General features: G+C 36.2%; 1 protein-coding gene across 1 annotated transcript in view; it reads right to left on the bottom strand.

The window, feature by feature from the left end:
- The window catches only part of LOC136043745 (voltage-dependent calcium channel type A subunit alpha-1-like), a gene marked incomplete at its 3' end in the record, with an annotated part of 199,168 nt that extends 178,911 nt beyond the window's left edge, over positions 1-20,257 (bottom strand). The window contains 3 exon segments of the mRNA XM_065728664.1: positions 9,092-9,198; positions 15,314-15,495; positions 20,129-20,257. Of these exon segments, the coding sequence (XP_065584736.1) occupies positions 9,092-9,198; positions 15,314-15,425 (219 nt within the window).
- Positions 20,258-21,870: the final 1,613 nt, after the last annotated feature.

Genomic DNA, 21,870 nt, shown 5'->3' with positions numbered 1-21,870 from the left:
TGATCCTTATTTTCAGGTGAAAAACTCTTTTTTTTCTGACCTTTTTTATTTTTGACCTCTTATTTATTTTTTTCTGATTTTCAATATTTCATTATACCTTGGTATAATGTTGGGAAATTTGGCTCCCCGTTCAAGGAAAGGTCCTCTAGACAATTGAATTCCGGTGAAAATTTACCACGGACAATTAATACTAACATCACCACAAATAAAATTGAGTCGTAAAAGAGAAAGTAAGACGAATAAAAAAAATTCGTATGAGAACTCAAGCTGATTCTCTCAGTGTAAAATTTCCCAGAAAAGTTAACCTCCCGGAAGCTTCTTCCCGCGGGGAAAATTCTCCCTGCAAAAAAATCCCCCTCAGCAGAAAATTCACCCTCCTCTTCCCGACCGAGAAATGTATGCATACTTCCCAATAACACATATTATAGCCTACGTAAAGAAGAGGTAAATTTCAAAACTTAAAGACCTTTTCGCAGGGACTGAGAGGGGTCATCACTTTACAGATTTTGAGCCTTTCAACTATGTTGAACAATATGGTTATCTCAAAATTTTGATCGGACAACTTTGGTTAACAAACGGGTGAGGGACGGGGCTTTATTCCGTCCAAATGTTTTGATCACAAAAACGGCACTAGAAGTTTTAATTTCACTTCAAATGAGCCCTTTCTAGATATTCTAGGACCATTGGTAACGACCACAAGATCACCCCTGGGGAAAAAAAACAAACATGCACCCATGATCTTTTTTTGGCAAGAAATGCAAAATTCCACATTTTTGAAGATTGGAGCACGAAATGGGGCTCTCTGATATTCTGAATCTGACGTGACGAATTTAACAAAGATTCCTTGAGTTTTAGGGGGTGTTTCTTTCCGTTTTTGAAAATCTGGCAAATTCTCTTTGGCTTGTAATATTTGGAATCGGTATAATAAGCCAATTCTATTGATATAGGAATTTCATTTTTGTGTTTCAGTTGATATATTCCATTGATGTCGGAATTTAATTTGTTGTGTTTCAGTTACTATTGATCCGTGTCACTCCTTGCTAACAGTTCATTACCACAAACTGTTTAATAAAAATTGAGTTCCTTTTATGCGAAAACGTAATATACAAATGCGCCGCATTAAAATTACGCGAATGAGCCTTTAAATAATCACAATAGTATATTCATCTGGTTTGTTAAAGAGTAAAATTCTTTTCGTTTGATGAATTCACTTTTTATTTTTAAAAAATGCAAATTAGATTTTAATCAAGTGCAAATTAAATGTAAAGCAAATTAAACGCATGTTTCATTATTAAATCAAATGAGCCAATGCCTAATAAATACTACCTCAAGATAGTTAATCTCGAAAACATTGAACAAATGCTAATAAAAAGCATAGCAGAAGCAGATCTACGTGATCTGAGTGTTTATAATTTTTCTTAAAATTAAACTGATTTTTTTTTATTATTCCCAATGTCATGGCGTCAGGTACTGGTAAGCATTTGACTTGCCGTTAAACTTTTCCTTTGCTCCATCATAAGGTTGTAAATGTTTGCTGAATCTTTTTTGAAGGAGTCAATGGAAAAGCTTTTAAGGAAAACGTCCCCAGGAGGATCATTCCAAACTGAAGTATCGATCGTTCAGTAGGTCCACCCATGGGTTAAGTAATGACTTAAGCAACCATTCATGTCAGTAAAGTATTCATGCGAGGATAAATGGCCCACTTTGCTCCTCCAACCGTACAGGTTGGAGGAGAAACAGGTTCTTCTTTGAGAAGAGAAACAGGTTAAGTTTATTCTTGAAAATACCTAAAAATCCTTAAGGGATTCCGCTTCAAACAGGAAACAACATACCTACATTTTTGACAAAATTCGGCAGTGGAACGGGCGGAAAGCTGTTGCAGCAGCAACAAGACCACTTTGCTTCTCTATTCCAATGGATTGAATTTTCCTTGATTAATCCAGTTCTAACAAGGTGGAAAATTTTCAAGCAGAAAAACTTTATAGCAGAAAATATTTTTCTAAACAAGTTGAATTGGAAGGGATGGAATGTTGGAAGTGTCATAGTTCAACCATTCATGCCTATAGTAAAGGCCATACAGCTCCAATGTTTTATTATTTATTATTAATTTTCCCCAAAGGCACTTCATATGGAAAGGAAAGTCGTATAAACTGCAAAGGGGGTGTCAATTGATTGGAAATTGGAAGTTCTAGCGCCCTTTTTAAGAGTCAAAAGTGATCGGAGGATAACTAGCGCCCCACGCCCTTCTTCCCCAAATACATAAAATAATTTTTTTAGATTGCTAGTTTGTTAAAAATTATATGACAAAAACTCCGTTGTCAACAAAGCCCCCAGGGCCCAAGGGTAGGTGTTGTAAGTTATGCCCTGGGGTCATATATGATTCTTATAGAAGGGATTCTCGTGTAAACTTCAGAGAGGGCTCGTTTGATTGGAAATTGAAAGTTTTAGTTCACTTTTTAAGAGACAAAAGAGATTGGAGGGCAACTAGACCCCTCCTTCTCCCACGCGCCCTTCTTCCTTAAACCCATCCGATTAAATTTTGAGATGGCCATTCTGTTAAAAATAATTTAAAATTTGGATAAGAAGAACTCCAGGGATCGACAAAACCTCACAGAGTCCGGGTTAAGGGTTTTAAGCTATGCCCCACGGGCATATATGATTTTTATGTAAGGGGAGATCCTATAAACTTTAGGGATGGCTCATTTGATTTGAAACTGAAAGTTATAGTTATCTTTTTTGAGTCAAAAGGGATCGGAGGGGTCAAAACACCCCCCGAGCCCAGTGGAAGGGTTGTAGCTTATTTGGAAGAAGTGATCGCAAAAACATCGGGAGGGCCTCGAATGATTAAAAATTCAAATTTCTAATTCTACATTTAAGAGTCAAAAGTGAACCACTGACAACTGCCCCCCCCCCCAGCGACAAACCTCGATTTTAAATCGGAATTTCTAGTGCCTTTTTTAAGAGTCAAAAGTGATCGAAGGGCGATTAGTCCCCCCAAGGCCCCATTTTCCCCAAATGCATCTTATAAAAAATTTGAGATAATCATTTAATTTAAAATAGCTTATAGATCAAATAACAAAAAGTCAGGGGTTAACACAACCCCCCAGAACCCAGGGGAAGTGTTTTAAATTATACGGGACGGCAGGTGAGGTTTTATATAAGGGGTTGTCGTATAAACATCAGAGGTGGCTTATTTGATTGGAAATTGAAATTTCAATAAACCTTTTTAAGAGTCTCCAATAGTGGTCGGCGGGCATTATAACCCCTCCTTTCCCCTAAATCAATCTGATCAATATTTTGATATAGCCATTTTGTTTGAAATACTCCAACGATCAGGTGACAAAACTTTGGGGTCAACATGGACCCCCCCCCCCGAAACTCGGAGGAAGGGATTTAAGGTTCTTATGGAAAGGTGGTCCTATAATTTTAGGAGGGGAATTAAATGATAAGAAATTGAAAATTTTAATTCCCTTTTTAAGAGTCAAAAGTGATCTGATGGCAACTAGCCTCCCGTCACCAGCCCCAAGGCTATAAGGCTTCGATGTTTTTCCGAGAGCCACTTCATATGGAAAGGAAGGTCGCATAAACTTCGAAGGGGGCTAATTCGATTGGAGATGAGAAGTTAAAAGTAATTTTTAGTAGTCAAAAATGATTAGGAGACAAATAGCCCCAACGCCCTTTTCCCCCAAATTAATCCAATAAAAATTATAATCTTAGTCCAAGGATTAGATAACAAAATCTTCGGGGCAGACAAAAGCCCCCAAGGCCCAAAGGTGGGTTTTGTAAGTTATGCCCTGGGGACATATACAGATTTTGTAGAAGGACTCCTCGTATAAACTTCAGAAGGAGTTTATTTGGTCGGAAATCGAAATTTCTAGCTCATTTTTTATGAGCCAAAAGAGATCAGAGGTCAACTAGCCACCTGCTCACGCCCTTATTTCCCAAAATCCACCCAATAAAAATTTTGAGATAGCTATTTTTATTGGAAATAGTTCAAACATTAGATAACAAAAGTCCACGGTCGACACAACGCCCCAGAGACCAGTGACAAGTGTTTTAAGTTATTCCTTGGGGCCATATAACATTTTTGTGTAAGCGGCGGTCGTATAAAGTTCAGAGGTAGCTCATTTTGAGATAGCTATTTTCTTTGAAACAGTCAAACGATCAAATAACAAACACTTCGGGGTCAACATACCCCCCAAAGTGCGGAGGAACTTAGGGTTATAACTCGTGGCCCGGGGCTACATTGGGTTTTATGGGAGAGGTGGTCGTATAAACATTGGAGGGGACTCAAATGATTAGATATTAAAAGTTCTAGCTCCCTTTTTAGGAGTCAAAAGTGATACGATGGCAACTAGTCTCCCCCCCCCCCACCAACCCTATTTTCTCTAAATCTGTCCAACCAAATTTTTCATACAGTCATGTTGTTCAAAATTTACCAATAATCATATAACAAAATTCCAGGGATAACAGGGCCCACCCCAGAACCTAGGGGCAAGTGTGTTAAGCCCTGCGGCATATAAGGTTTATGGAAGGGATGGTAGCATAAACTCCAGAGGGAGCTCCATCAATTGCAAATTGAAATTTCTAGTACCCTTTTTAAGAGTCAAATTGATCGGAGGTCAACTAGCCCTTCTAGCCCTCTGAGGGCAGCTCTAAGTTTGACAAAACCCCCGGAGCCAGTAAGCAAGTATTGTAAGTTTTTTCTCCAAACGCATTCAATTAAAACCTTTTCATATTAATTTTTCTGAAATCTTTAAAAAATCAGATGACACAAATTTCGGGGTCAACATACCCTCCCCCAGAACCCCGGGGAGGGGTTTCAAACAATGCCTGAAGGCACATAAGGTATTTATGGGAGAGATAAACTTGGAGGGAACTCAAATGACTAGAAATTTAAAGTTCTTATTCCCTATAGAAGCCCAAAGTAATCTGATGACTTTGGGGACAAGTGTTGTAAATTTTGCACCGGGGGCATATAAGATTATTATGGAAGGAATGATCGTACAACTTCGTCGGAGGCTTATTATATTGGAAATTGAAAGTCCTAGTTCCCTTTTTAAGAGTCAAAAGGGTCAGAGGGTCGCTAGTTCTTCCGCCTTTTTACCCTAAATCCATCTGATCGAGTTTTTTAGATATTCATTTTGTTAAATTAAGCCAAAAGATCGGATAAGAAAACTCCAGGGTCAGCACAACCTCCAAGAGCCCCGAGGAAAGTGGTGTATGTTATGTCTAGGGGGCATAAGGTTCTTATACGAGGGTTTTGAAAATAGCTCAAAGATCAGATAAACTAAACCCCCCTCCCCATTCAAAAAACTTAGGAACGGTATTTTATTTCAAAACTGCATGAACCCACCTTTGGGTTCCATTTATTGTTTAATCGTAATTCCTGGTCGTTTTGAGTTTGAGCAATTGTAGGTTTCTATTTATTCTAATCTGAAGTTTAATATGCCCTTTACTTTTCTTTAGAAAATTTCTTTTTCGTAAAGTTATTTTTTTAATTAATTACTGTTCATTTTTAATTGCCAAAGTTTCAAATGTTTCGAAATTCTCTATTTCACATTAATTTTTTATTCCAAAATAGATTAACAGTTATGGCAAGAACTAATAACACTAAATTGAATATTTGATATATCAAACAGTTCGTGGTAACGAACTGTAGTAAGGAGCGACCCGGCTCAAAAGTAACCAAAACTCTAAAAAATTGAATTTTGATATCAATAGCTACATCAAAATAATCGCATTTTAATGCTGATTTTAAATATATAAGTTTCATCAAGTTTAGTCGTACCCATCAAAAGTTACGAGCCTGAGAAAATTTTCCTTATTTAGGAAAATAGGGGGAAACACCCCCTAAAAGTCGTAGGATCTTAACGAAAATGACATCATGAGATTCAGCGTATCAGAGAACCATACTGTAGAAGTTTCAAGCTCCTATCTACAAAAATGTGGAATTTTGTATTTTTTGCCAGAAGACAAATCACGGGTGCGTGTTTATTTGTTTGTTTTGTTTTTTTTTCTTTTCCCCAGGGGTCATCGTATCGACCAAGTGGTCCTATAATGTCGCAAGAGGGCTCATTCTAACAGAAATGAAAATTTCTAGTGCCCTTTTTAAGTGACCAAAAAATTGGAGGGCATCTAGGCCCCCTCCCACGCTCATTTTTTTCCCAAAGTCAACGGATCAAAATTTTGAGATAGTCATTTTGTTCAACATAGTCGAAAACCATAATAACTATGTCTTTGGGAATGACTAACTTCCCCACAATCCCTGGGGGAAGGGCTGCAAGTTAAAAACTTTGACCATTGTTTACATATAGTAATGGTTATTGGGAAGGGTACCGACGTTTTCAGGGGGATTTTATTTTGTTTGGGGGTGGGGCTGAGGAGAGGGGGCTATGTTGGAGGATCTTTCCTTGGAGGAATCTGTCATGGGGGAAGAAAAATTCAATGACAAGGGCGCAGGATTCTCTAGCATTACTATAAGAAAACAATGAAAAATAAACATGAAAACGTTTTTTTCAAATGAAAGGAAGAAGTAGCATTGAAACTTAAAACGAACAGAGATTATTACGCATATGAGGGGTTCTAAAAATACTTTAGCATAAAGAGCGAGGTATTTAGGAGGAGATAAATACCTTGCTCTTTATGCTAAAGTATTTTTAGTAATTTCAACTATTTATTCTACGGCCTTTCTGATTCAGGGGTCATTCTTAAAGAATTGGGACAAAACTTACGATTTAGTATAAAGAGCGAGGTATTAACGAGGGTACAAACCCCCTCGTATACATAATAAAAATATAAGGTTATGAAAGTTTGTTACGTAAGTTAATTCTTAAGTTACGTATATTTTTTACTAATAAAAAAGTTCGTTAAAAATTAAAAGTTCTAGTTGCCTCTTTAAGTAACCGAAAAATTGGAGTGCAACTAGGCCTCCTTCTCCACCCCTTATTTCTCAAAATCGTCTGATCAAAACTAAGAGAAAGCCATTTAGCCAAAAAAAGAATTAATATACAAATTTCATTTTAATAATTTATGTGGGAGAGGCAAAACCAAACATGCATTAATTCAAAAACGTTCAGAAATTAAATAAAAAAAACTAATTTTTTTAGCTGAAAGTAAGGAGCGACATTAAAACTTAAAACGAACAGAAATTACTCCGTATATGAAATGAGTTGTCCCCTCCACAATCCCTCGCTCTTTACGCTAAAGTTTGACTCCGCCACAATTCTACTTTTGAAAACAATTAAAAGCTTTAGCGTAAAGAGCGAGGAATTGCGGAGGGGACAACTCATTTCATATACGGAGTAATTTCTGTTCGTTTTAAGTTTTAATGTCGCTCCTTACTTTCAGCTAAAAAAATTAGTTTTTTTTATTTAATAATGATATGAATTGCTGAAACTTCACCAGCTCAAGATGTTGTTTCACCCAAGGCTTTGACGCTTCTAGGCCCAAGTGTTTTTGCTGCTCCGTTTTTGTAAGATTTTCGGAGAAATCCTCGAAATTTCGAAAATAGTGAAAGGCGCAGGGCCCAATGGGTCAATGGTAAATCTTGGTCTGGTTTTTATTAATTATTCCTATAAAATGGGGAAAATTGGGACTTTTATTTTCAATGAAAAAGACATCCATATGCAGCTATGCAGTTTACGCTAGCACCGACTCCCAAATAAAAAAAGGGTACTGGTATGGTATACACCCTCCCAATCAAGTTCTTCATTTATTGATGTATTATAGAACCAGTTTTTCATAATTAGTTTCTGTCAGCTTAACGAGAGACAAAACAAAAAGAAATGACAGAATAGAGGGAAAACAGATATAATTATTTTAAGATATGATTATATAGATATAATAAAACTGATAAAATAGATGTAAATTTGGCTATATATTTGCAAATTAGGGGGCGAGGAGGTAAAGTATTTGTACATTGTAGAGTTAGAAAACAATACTTACTGCATAATATTCAGAATAATTGTACCCAATACATGCAGACCCGCTATACTTTATATTGGTTTAAATTGTCCTATTTTTCCAGGAGATCATATTAGTCATTCTCTGTACAAATCACACGTGCCCCAGCCCAGGTGGGTGTACAGATTTTTTCAAAGATGTGGTAGATATACATTGGAGATAAGGGTGACTTTGCAAAGGAAATAAGCAAGAGGTATATTATACGGAAATCCTAAAGCTTATTATGATTTTTAAATCCCTCATAAATCATAAGTCCCTCGTGATTTTGAGAAGGTGAAAAGATGATTCCCTCATAAATCATAAGTCTCCTCATGATTTTGAGAGGGTGAAAAGCTGATTGGAGGGTGAGGGATTTAGGAATACCTTTTTTATTCGTATGTTAACCAAAACCATTAAAAAATCGTCCCTTCAGTTTTGAAACATGCCTTGGTGTGCCTATAACCTCATGTAGAACAGTGGATTGATGCTCTGCTTAGCAATATGGAGCGCCAGGGTTCAATCCCCGCTGTAGCAAGGTTGGGTGAAAAGCTTGCTACTTGTCCCTATAAAAAACACCCAGCAACTGAAACGTCGAACCGACGCCCTATACGCCAGCAATGGCACAAGAGGATCTTTATCCTTTCTTTATCCTTCGTGTGTCTATATAAAAAAGATCAATTCCCCTCCTCCCTCCCTGCATTTTCGAGAATTGGTACCGCTTCTCACCCTTCCAGCGTAAGAGCTAAGGTCTCCTGTACTTAACTTCCATCCGAAAGATTAATACTGTCTTATCACATTAACAAAAAAATAGGACCACTAAATATAAATTGTAATAAAATATACCTCAATTAAGTAACGGAAATAAAGAAATTAAACAAATAAAACAAAATATAGAACAAAATGTAGGAGGTAAAAACACAGCTATTAAAATTAAAAACTATTCAATTGCAAGAACATAAAATTTACCAATTCCTGTCTATCACGTTGAAAAATAGGATATACTTTTTAACGTATTTAACGTTAATAAGAAATATAAATTGTAACAAAATATACCACAATTAAGTAACAGAAAAAAAGCGAATAAAAAAAAATATAAGAAAAATGTAATAAATAAAAAAATATTCAATTGTAAGAAAACAGAACTTACCAATTCCTGGGCTATTGGTGTTTTGTCTCCATTTGGAAGATGCTCTTCCAGCGCCAGAACTATGCAGTTGGCAATGATAGTCAAAAGCACAGCATATTCAAATGGAGTGCACAGAAGTTAAGGAAAACATAGATAATATGTTCAAAGAGAAAAAAAGAGTTTACAGTCCTACAGCTCTGTATTAAATAGTATGCTATGTTTCCATTCGTTTATTATTCTGTGACATTATTTTGTGACGACATTATTCTACTCTGATACAATTGGCTTGTTTTTGTGGTACCTTTTCGTAAGCCGACAAAATTATCCCTTATTTCTGGAGGGAAAATCAGCCACTATTTTAGAAAACAGAGATCACTAATATGTCTGGTTAAGTAATGGTGAGCGACAAATCTAGACAGACCAGGAAATGCAATTTCTGGAGAAGCAACAAAGACCCTTATTGGCTCATTTATGAGATACTAAGGGAGTAATAAGGAAAAACTTGTAAAGTGCTTAAAATTACTTGTAGTTCTTACAAGTAAGTTCTCTGTTTTTGTTTGCTATCTCAGAGTTCATTATAATTAACAGGCCTACTAATGCTCTACGGTTACTGAATAATTCGAACACAAATTATTACTAACTTAAGCATCATGTTTGTTGTCAAACATCCATATCTTCAACAAAATCAAATTATTAAGAATTATCAGGGATTCAATTAATAATTTTGTTAATAAATTCAATCATTGATATGAAGTCAAATGATTGGTATAGTTTACGCACTCTCTAATTTTGCTGAAATATATTCTAATAAATAAGAATGCTACTCGAATTTTTTTCGAATAAAATGGACACTAAAACAGCAAATAGGGTAGGCTTCATGTTCGACTAATTCAAGTAAAATTTCAATGATAACAATTCAACAATCAAAATTTAACAAAAACAAGTAAAGTTTAAGTAAAATTATATGTAAAATTTAGGTACCCTGGTCGAGCCTCTGTGGTTTCAAAGTTCGGATGACAGCTTATTAATTTTTGTTCGAAAAACTCACAGGTCGTTTAAAATCGGAAGTTCTGACTTCTAACTAGTAGTGCTGAGGTTCCAGCTTTAAACGCACCGATAGGGGCGCACAATTGAAACTACTACTCCCTCATGACGTTATTCGCATACCTGGGTTGACGCATTATTATAGTGCACATGAATAGCACACCTACACAATGGGGTTTGCACGCTTCCTAATACTGAAATATTTTCCAAGAGATGCAGGTGTTAATTACCAAATAGTTTCTTTAAAAAAAACCGTCAGGGTTCGCTAAATAAAGATTACCCTGATTGTTACGTAATAGAGAGTCTTTTAAAAACTTTCAGGGGCTTCTTTGCCCCAGGATTTCTAAGATTTTTATGTAATGGGGTTTGCTTTTTACGTCGTATGGATTGTTTTATAAGAGATGCAAGCGTCTGGTTCTTATAAAACCTACGAGGGCAAAAGCTGTTACATACCAGAGAGTCTTAAGAAACCTTCAGGGCCCTATACTGGGTGACCATCAAGACGAAGGACCCCTAGCAAGCAATTCCATCTGGGCCCTAGTAGTCAATTCCAACGAGGCTCTAGCATCCAATTCCATTGTGGGCCCTAGCATACCTTTTCGGTTTGTTGATTTATGTTCGGCTTAAGATTTAATGCTGCTCCTTACTTTCAGTTGAAAAACTTTTTTGTAAATAATTCCTGATCTTTTTTTAAATAATACAGGGAAATCCGGCACCCCTGTCATGGAAAACTTTCTTCCCCCATGATCCTATCATAGCTTGTAGCCCCTTCCCTGGGGACCGCGGGGGATTAAGTCGTCCTCGAAGACGTATTTATTAGATTTGTAGACGAAGCTGAACGAAATTGCTACCTCAAAATTTTGATCCTGTAACATTGGGGAAAATGAGCGTGGGGGAGGGCCTAGTTGACCTCTAATTTTTTGGTCACCTAAAAAGGGCACTAGAACTTTTAAATTCCGTTCGAATGAACCCTCTGGCGATATTCTAGGACCACCGAGTTGATACAATCACCCCTAAAAAAACAAATAAACACACATCCGTGATCTTTCTTCTGGAAAAAATACAAAATTCCACATTTTTGTAGATAGGAGCTTAAATCTCTACGCTAGGGTTCTCTGATACGCTGAGCTTGATGGTGCGATTTTCATTGAGATACTATGACTTTAAAGGGGTGTTTTGCCCTTTTTTCGAAATAAGGCAAATTTTCTCTTGCTTCTAGCTTTTGATAGGTAAGACTAAACTATATTTGAAATCGTCTTAAAAATCCGTTTCATTTGATGTATCATTGGTATCAATATTACATTTTTTCGGTTTGATTACAATTGAGCCGCGTCGCTCCTTAGCTACAGTTCGTTACTATGAACTGTTTGAAAGGCTCAGCTTTCTCAAGTGCGATTTCACAATCAGAATTTCCAAAGATGGTCTAAATGGTCTAGCAAGAACTTCCAAAGAACGGTTAAATGGTCTGGTATGAATTTCCAAAGATCGGCTAAATGGTCTGGCAAGGACTTCCAAAGAACGGCTAAATGATCTGGTAAGAATTTCCAAAGAACGGCTAAATGGTCTGGCGGATTTTGATTTTGATTTAGGAGCCTAACCGTTCTTAATCAAAGAACGGTTAAGTGGTCTGGCAAGAACTTCCAAAGAACGGCTAAATGGTCTTGCAAGAACTTCAAAAGGACGGCTAAATGGCCTTGCAAGAACCTCCAAAGAGCGGCTAAATGGTCTTGCAAGAACTTCCAAAAGACGGCCAAATGGTCTGGCAATGGTACAACATACGCAATAGATTCTGGGTCACCGATGATGAAGTACAATGAAATTACGGAGATTAAATATCTGAAGGGTCACGAACGATCAAAATTCTTTTGTAAGAAAAATTTTTTGCAAAAAGTTTTCTCAGTCAGCCTTCAAACCCATGTACCTAAGAATTATTCTTATCCTATTCGTTTCAAAATTAATTTCCGTATAAAATCAAATTTATCTTAATATGGCATACAGTCCTCATAATTCATCAGTTGGACAAAAAACGTAGGTACAACCTACATAAGACCCAAGTAGATTGTCTATGTTTACGCTATGGTTAATGTAAAACAGTTCAAAATAGGGATGATACCTTTTTATTGACAGTGACTTGACAGTGAGTTTTACTGCTGATGATGAACACTGTATATGTGTTCGAAATATCCAGTTAAATAATTTTATATCTATTCACTGTCAATAAAAAGGTATCATCCCTATTTTGAACTGTTTTACTTTCGTCATGGAAAGGCAGTGTGGTCTTCGAAGTTATCTATGCTATGGTTAATCCAGCCCATGACAATTTTCTGGCTATACCTACTATTGACAACTATTGCTGCACGAATCCAAGTGATGTCAAGATAGCTGGAAAAGTACTCCTTCATGGCCTTTTCCTTTTCCATTTGGGAAAAATCTGCTTTCTGTTTAGCCATATATAAATGGCCAAAAAGCCCCATCGAGGCAATCTATAAATATTTTTTGGTAAAAGTCTTCCTAGTCCCAGAGTTGCCAGATGAGGCGCATTTGCACAATTTCAGCACTTTTATGGGGCAGCTGCGCATCGAATTTCTCAAATCAGCATATTTTTTGGGTAAAGACCATTCATTCGGCGCATTTTCACTTAGGAAAATAAAGCTTTTGGCGTCTTTTTATTTTTGTGGCGGCGAAACTTTAAACCAGGCATCGTTTAACACTGCCTAGCCATCTTACTTTCATTACAGCCCTAGCTCTTCCTCAACCTTACGAAGAAGCCAAAGACTAAGAATTATTGTTTTAAACACAAGAAATCTTGTGCAGAACAGGCATTGAGCTACTTAGATCAAACAGTTTGTGGTAACGAACTGTAATAAGAAGTGAACTGGCTCAATAGTAACTGAAACTCTAAAAAATGGGATTCCAATACAAATAGTTCCATCAAAAGAATTGCATTTTAATGCCGATTTTAAATATATAAGTTTCATCAAGTTTAGTTTTACCCATCAAAAGCTATGAGCCTGAGAAAATTTGCCTTATTTTAGAAGATAGGGGAAAACACCCCTAGAAGTCAGAGAATCTTAAAGAAAATCACACCACCAGATTCAGCGTATCAGAGAACCCTACTTAAGTATTTTGAAGCTCATATATGCAAAAATGTGGAATTTTATATTTTTGGCCAGAAGTCAGATCAAGGATGCGTGTTTATTTGTTTTTTTTTCCCCGGGGGTGATCGTATCGACCCAGTCGTCCTAGAATGTCGTAAGAGGGCTCATTCTAACGGAAATCAAAAGTTCTAGTGCGCTTTACAAGTGACCGAAAATTGGAGGGCACCTAGGCCCCCTCCAACGCACACTTTTTTCCCAAAGTCACCGAATCAGAATTTTGAGATGGCTATTCTGCTCAGCTTAGTCAAAAACCTAATAACTATGTCTTTGGAGACGACTTAATCCCCCAAACATCCCGGGGGAGTGGCTGCAAGTTACAAACCTTGATCATGATTCGCATATAGTAATGGTTATTATGAAGTGTACAGACGTTTTTAGGGGGGGGGATTTTTCGTGCTGGGGTTGGGGTGGGTTGAGGGGAGTGGGTTACGTGGGAGGATCTTTCCATGGAGGAATTTATCACGAGGGAAGAGACTGCACGAGGGGTGCAGGATTTTCTAGTGTTATTAAAAAAAAAGAAAAAAATGAGAAAATAAATGATTTTTTTTCAGCTGGATGAAATTAGCAGCATTAAGACTTAAAACAAACATAAGATATTACGTATATAAGGGGATTCGTCTCTCCCACAACACCTTCCTCTTTACGCTAAATTATTTTTAGTATTTTCAACTATTTATTCCACGGGCTTTGTGATTCAGGGGTCATTCTTAAAGATTTGGGACACAATTCAAGCTTTAGTGTGAAGAGCAAGATATTGAAGAGAGGGCGAACCCCCTAATATACGTAATAAAAATAAAAAAAATATAGAAGTTTGTTACGTAAGTTAATTCGTAAGGTTTGCATGTTTATTATTTTCGCATGTTTATTACTTTCGTAAAGAAAAATCTAGTTACATTTTTAAGTAACAAAAAATTGGAGGGCAACTAGGACTCTTCCTCCACCGCTTTTTATCAAAATATTCCGATCAAAACTATGAGAAAGCCATTTAGCGGAAAAAATAATATATAAATTTCCGTGCAGTAAGCCAAAATCAAAACATCCATTAATTCAAAAACGTTCAGAAATTAAATAAAAAGAACAAGTTTTTTTAACTGCAAGTAAGGAGTGACATTAGAACTTAAAACCAACAGAAATTATTCCGTATATTAAAGGGGTTGTCCCCTCCTCAACACCTCGCTCTTTACGATAAAGTTTTTTTTTATTGTTTTAAAAAGTAGAGTTGTAACAAAGATTTAAACTTGAGCGTAAAGAGTGGGGTGTTGAGGAGGGGACAACCCCTTTAACATACGGAATAATTTCTGTTCGTTTAAAGTTTTAATGTCGCTCCTTACTTTCAGTTAAAAGGAACTTGTTTTATTTTATTTAATTTTTGGTAAATAGTTCGGCGCTACTCTCTCTGTGTAACGTAAGAATAAAGAAATTGACTAGTAATAACAAAGATAAAAATTAGAGTAGGTTAATAAAATAACATATAAAAGTGATAAATTTTTTGATATATGTAAACGTTATTACTATATGTATCAGTTCAAATGATAAGAACTAATTTTATTTTATTTCAGGACCATCATGCAGATGAGGTCTCACTAGTGCAATGTCAACTTGTTTCATCAATGATGTAAGACTTTAAGGCTTCAATGTCATTAAGTATTTTACGAACAAACAGGAAACGAAACAGGAAATCAAATCAACCAATGAAATTGCGAGAAAGCCATCTTTCAATATAGCACAGGAAAACAGTGCTTTCAATACACAACTGTTTACTATGTTTAATGTGACAAATATTTAAACAAATTGTTCAATGTGTAAACAAGTGTTTTGTACGTAAAATATCAAATTAAAGGCGGGTTTAAGACGCATTGTCTTATAATAATATTAAGCTTTCTTATTCATTACTCCAAGTTGTAAATTGTATTAGAAACTTGGTTTATTAATCACGAGGGTGATTTTACTGAAGGATTAATTAAAATGGGTTAACTAGTGGTACTGATCTATTTAAGGCTATTTTTAGCAACGTATATTAATAAAAATAAAAAAGGATATGGCCACTCAATGAAGAACCGTGTGTACTTTCTGATGATATTTTTCTCACTAAAAATAAAGAGGGAAGTTGGACCACTTCCATGATGGCCAGTGGACTTCTTGCCTCCAGCCATACTTCTGCCTACTCCAGATGATCCTCCCTGTGCAGCATTTTCAGCAGCAGCTTGCTTGGCGGCGGCTAACCTGAAATAAAAGATATTTACTTTGCGGAAGACAGTAAAAAATATACATACTAAGAATATAGACTCTGTTTGACAATATACAAAAAATATAGATTAATACTACTACTGCTACAACTACTACTACTACTACTACTACTACCACTAATACTAACACTACTACTACTATTACTACTACTACTACTACTACTACTACTACTACTACTACTACCACTACTACTACTACCACTACTACTATTACTGCTATGACTACTACTACTACTACTACTACTACTACTACTACTACTACTACTACTACTAATACTACTACTACTACTACTATTACTACTACTACTACTACTACTACTACTACTACTACTACTACTACTACTACTACTACTACTACTACTACTAATACTACTACTACTACTATTACTACTACTACTACTACTACTACTACTACTACTACCACTACTACTACTACCACTGTTACTACTACTAGTACCATTACTACTACTATTACTTCTATGACTACTACTACTACTACTGCTACTACTACACTTACAGCTATTAAATACTCACCACAGCACCAAGCCATTTAAGGCTAACTGAGCTCTGCCTGTTCCTCTTCCATCTTAATCTATTCATAACCTCTCTGCTTACAAGCTCCCATGAAGTTGCCATTTCCCTTAAATCTTTCCTTAGGTATTCCTCCTAGCCCAATCAAGAACAATTTGCTTTCCGTTTTTCCCCAGACGGTTGGCCGAAAGGGGTTAAACCTTTCTCTCATTATAGAAAGTCTCATTATTCCTCCTAGACCAACCAAGAACGATTTGTTTTCCATTTAGCCCTAGGGGGTTGGCCGAAAAGGGCAATCTTTAGCAATCTGTCGTCTTTCATCCACAGAACCTGCCCTAGCCATCTAAACCTTTCTCTCATTATAGCCCTATAAAGCGGGACTGAACCACACTTTTTGTACAGACTACTATTTGAAAAATGGTCACCCAATTATCAAAACAATCAGTAGGCAAATTCTCTAGAAAATGTCTAGCAAATCTTCCTCTTTTTTTCAAAGTACTCATGCTTTCAAATATGAAAACCACCTTGGGCCTTGGCTAATCTAATTTTAAAATCTTCACTGCACCCACCGTTTTAAATTATAACTTCCTTTAATTTTTTTCTTATAGCAACTTTCCGCTCCGTCCGGGGACGACCTGTTTTTTTCTGTTTTGTTTTTTGGTTGGTCCCTAATGGATGGTCAATAAAATAATCTTTGGCATTCTATAATCTTTCATCGTTAAAATGTTGCCTATCTATTCCAAGAAAGTTTGATCGGTGGAGTTTATTTTGCCTAGAAAAAAATGTCCATAATTGCCCCACTTGGAAAAATTGTCCTCTCAATTTTATATAGGCTACTGTTTATTCTCAAGGCTCAAAATTAGCTAGCTCCTATCCAAATTGTAGACACTTTGGGGGGTTCAAAATTGACAAGCTTATAAATCGGTGTTAGGTCACAACGAGAACCAACCCCGGCATTACAGGCTGATCATAGTTGCAGCAGCAGCTGAAACCTAGCAAAAAGTGTATTCTTGCTCATAGTAACCGAAAATTTGAGAATGCGTAGAACCATGCAGAAAGGAAAAACCGCCATTTAAAGCTGGTTCGGGAATAGTAACTCTCTGTTATAATCTTAAGGTTAAAAATTTATTGTGAAAATACATTTACAGAAACTCCGAAATCCCTCAAAATAGTAATCCAAAATCCCTCAAAGTGGTGGTCGAGGGGAATAACACGCCCCCATCTTGAGAAGCAAGAGAATTTACTATTCCTCATAAAAAGCAGTCGTGAGTGTCTTTTTTCCTTAGAAATAAACATCATTCATTAATATATGTTTTTTTCTCTTTACTTCCCCAGAAAATGGATATTTAATATTTAGCAGAGTGGTCTATTGTAGGCTAACCTTTAAAAAGCTAGTCCCAGGGAGCCAATGGGAAGCTATTAACTTAGAAAATAAATATACAAAATAAAAAAAAAACACAATCTTTAGTATTCTTAAATATGAACTTTTTGATCAGATATTATTTAAATGACTACTATTACTGCTACTACTACTAATATCTCACTGCAGCACCAAGCCGCCTGAGGCCAACACAGCCACGCACGCTCCTCCTCCAACCTAATCTATTCAAGGCCTCTCTCTTTACACCCTCCAAGAAAGTTCCCATTTACTTTAAATCTTTATTTATGACATCCTCCCAACCAGACGAGGACGACTTGCTTTCTGTGTAGCCCCTGAGACGTCAACCAGAATTCTGGCTTATTCTGGGGTGCATTGAAATATGAATTCAACAGCTTTTTATAGCAGTTACAGCTTGACATTTGAAAACCCTCTTTAAAATTTTTGAACAAGTTTAAAGCTCCTATATATGACTTAGGTAGGGAAGTAGCATAGCTTCCTCATAAGGAAAATCAAGGAATTTCTTAGGGATTGTGTCAGAAGTAACAATAATCTTTCTGAGGCACTTAAAACATATGCCACATTGTGAAATTTTGAGGAATATTGAGAAAAATGGAGGAATTTCTAAGGGGTTCTGTCAGAAGTAACAATAATCTTTCTGAGGCACTTAAAATATGTGCCATATTGAGGAATTCTGAGGAATATTGAGGAAAATTGAGGAATTTCTTAGGGGTTCTGTAAGATTAACAATAATCTTTCTGAGGCACTTAAAACATATACCACATGGATATACATTCTAACAATAGAGAAAAATCTACCTTGAAGGACAAGTATTGATTTTGATTAAAACTTAAATTGTAAGGCTGTAAGAAAACGTTGTGAAGTAAGGCAATGTTCAACTATTCTCCATTCCCATGATATTCTGCTTTAGGGACATCTATCGTGTGGTGATTGTTGAAGACTAAGCAAAAATGTGCAAGTAATCAGCCTGTGCAAAAAATGTGCAAATCCTCTTTAATCTTCTAATCTGATTTTCAAAAAGCTTAAGTAGCGTTATAATTCCATTTTATTCACTGTAAAACTGCAGCTTCTTCTATAACTAATTGAGTAGTGAGAAGTTTGGCTAGCCCATGTGGAAAGGAAATTTGCTAAAGTTAACATAGCTTAGACTGCTTCAAAACATGAATATTATTCATGTTTATTTTCTTGTTTATGATTTTAAGAAATTTTAGCCATTCTAGATTAAAAAATTAGATTAACGAAGGAAATAATTTAGGAGTAATTTTATTGGAATTTGAAGTAAATTCGAGTTCAAAATAATTTTAAATACGCTAAAAAAACACGTAGAGTACTGCTACATGCTGGTCCAACCGTTTTCAATCTTAGTTCTGCCTTCGTTAGATAAAACGTACGATATCTATGATTTTCTCCAGCTGTATCGACGATATCAAACCGAGGACGAATTCAAGATCTATATTAGGGATGTAAAAAAAAATGAAAAACGTATCAAAAATTGGTATATACGTATTTTTGTCACACTTCTATGAGTCGTTTTCAGGGGGGGATGGCCAAACCCCGTAATCCCCTTGGGTACGGTCTTGCATCTAACCATTGGCAGGTTGGGCCTATCTAAACAAAAAGGGTATTTCTGTCAAGTTTTATCTTAGTTGCATAAAGTCTTTTCGTAGTTTTATATTCAAATAACGTAACTAGTGTAGGGGAAATTTCATCAGACTTCACAGAAACTAAAGACTTAGAAGGGTAGACTGCTGATATAAAAATTGGATGTTTGAGGCTAGTTCTGCCTTTCCTCTAATACGAGGTATTATAGGCACATAGTGTACCGAAGTGGTGCCACATCTTTAGTCCCTCAGTAGAAATAAAACGAAATAAGAATAATACTGGCTCTATTAAGCACTTTATGCCACCAGCAGTTTCGTAGTTACAATTTATTGTAACTTTATACTTCTACAATTTATTGTATCCGTGATCTGTATTGTATCCATGTTCTGGCAAAAAATTCGAAATTCCACATATGTGTAGATAGGAGCTTGAAACTTCTACAATAAGGTTCTCTGACGCGCTGAATCTGATGGTGTGATTTTCGTTAAGATTGTATGATTTTTAGGGGGTGTTTCCCCCTATTTTCTAAAATGAGGCAAATTTTCTCAGGCTCGTAACTTTTGATGGGTAAGACTAATCTTGATAAAACTTATATATTTAAAATCAGCATTAAAATGCAATTCTTTCGATGCAACTATTGGTATCAAAATTTTTATTCCGACCATTTTTTAGAGTTTCGGTTACTATTGAGCCGGGTCGCTCCTTACTACAGTTCGTTACCACGAAATGATAAGTAAGATGATCAATTGACCAAAAATGTAATAATTGTACGCTACTGCTAAACTTACGTGGTACGTTTAGCGTACCACGTAAACTATTCTAGTTGCAGAGTTAGCTAGTGTAAAGTTTAAGCTGTCCCATTAAGACCTTCCAAAGGGACCCCCAGGAAAAATTTGTGAAATAAACTTAAATGTATTCAAATTATTACTATTTGAGTCTAAAAATACAAATAAATTTTTAGCCTTAGTCTTCACAGTTCATGCCATAAGAAAAATAATATGGCAATTATGCCAAATGAGCCAAATCGCCCATAATTTATGGCAATTCGCCAAGATGATTGAATAAAAAATTCACTTACAATTAAACTCATTTTCCCTCAATAGACAGCAAATAAAGATAACGTAACCAATCACAAGCACTAGAAATCACAATTCTGTCTTAAATAACTAAGAATATCCAGCTATGAGAACAAAAAATTCCCTATCAGGAAATATTCAAACATCGACTGAATTCCCTGCGTCCTTTTGAAAGCGCAGGAATTATAGCGCAAGAACAGAAAGAACTTGTCCGATACACAAGAATTTCTAAATAAGCAACGATTAAGCTCTTCTTAAGAACACGTGGAATCTTTGGGGAACAAAAAAAAACCTGGAAGCATACATCATTTAAAAAAGAAAGCCCGAGAAAGGAGTTTAAAATTATCTGAATTGCGCGTTCACAAAGAAAATGAAAGGTTGTGTGGCGACACGTCCGTGGCGTCCTCTTTTCCTAATTTTATAAGAGAGCAAAATGAAATTAAAAAGGTACAATGAAAAAATCTTTCTCAAAAATCAGAATTTAAAAAATTTGAAACTTTAAAGACTGATTTCTAGTTAACTTTTCAATCAGAATCGTTAATTAGAAGATAAGGGACTTGCAATCTCTTTTACGCACTTTTGGAACAATTTATAACTCGGTCAGAATTAAAAATAAGCCCGTTTTAAATATACCAACTGATAGATCTCATCAATTTCTGTTGAACCAAATTCTTAACTCATTTTTGGGAAAAAGTAAACTTTGGCCCTTTTACAAAATGCCATGGACATACATTGGGGGAGGGGGTAAACACATAGTATCAATTCGATGCACAAAAACAGCCTCAATTTTAAAAATTGGAGATCCGACAGTAAATTTTTTTTCTCTTTTGACAAAGGGGTATCTTTCAATTTTACTTCTGGACGCTTTTTACAAAAAGTCATTGGCTGAAATTTGATAGAACAGCCCCAGTAGCCGAGGCAAATATCCTCCTTTCAGAGGAGTGTGGTCGCCAAATTCTACCGAAAAAAATACTTTGCAGCCCCAAATAAGAAATACATCGATAGCTTAAAAGCCATCGATCTATCCAAGTCGAAGAGCCTGAGGAGGATCGAAGATCTGCGGTGGTTTGACTTCGTGAAAAACGAGATGCTGCTACACATCACCAAGCAGTCTCGTTTTTCTACCCAAGCAGCCGAGCATGCATTATGATGGTTTTGATACCTACTTAGAATGCTCCTGCACTTACCCACTAAGACGATGTTTAACTTCGACCCTACGAAAGCTTTTAGGAAGCGACCTCACGGCCGATCAAAGAAAAAAATGTTCTGACAGCCTGTCCGAGTTCCTGGTGATGGCAAACCTCAGGCCTAGCTACGTGCAAGCGCTTGCCACGGACTAAAGCAGCTTGAGGAGGCAGAGTCCCTCTTTACGCCGAGCAGCGCCCAGCAGGAGACCTGAGATCAGGTCCAAATAACAAATATGATATCTTTGGTGATCCTTTGCTTCAATTGCTTTTATTAAATAATTATTCGAAGCAAACCATAGTGCTCATATTGTTTGCACCAAGTCATTTCTACAGACCAAAGTAAACCCAGGGCATCTAAACAGAGTGAATTGAAATATGAGCGTGCAGAGATTTGTTAGACCTCATGCGAATGGGAACTGCAGTTGGTTGTTAGTACAATGAGCAGTAGCTTAGAAACTGTTATAATACCTAATAGGTTTGCAAATAAGTTTCGCAAAACTTCCTTGTAGTATTCAAACTAGTTCAGTGCAAACTATAGATTCAATGTGAATTATAGT

Source organism: Artemia franciscana, unplaced genomic scaffold (genome assembly GCF_032884065.1).
Source record: "Artemia franciscana unplaced genomic scaffold, ASM3288406v1 Scaffold_904, whole genome shotgun sequence".
Classification (NCBI taxonomy): Eukaryota; Metazoa; Arthropoda; class Branchiopoda; order Anostraca; family Artemiidae; genus Artemia; species Artemia franciscana.
This window is presented reverse-complemented; position numbering and strand designations above follow the sequence as displayed.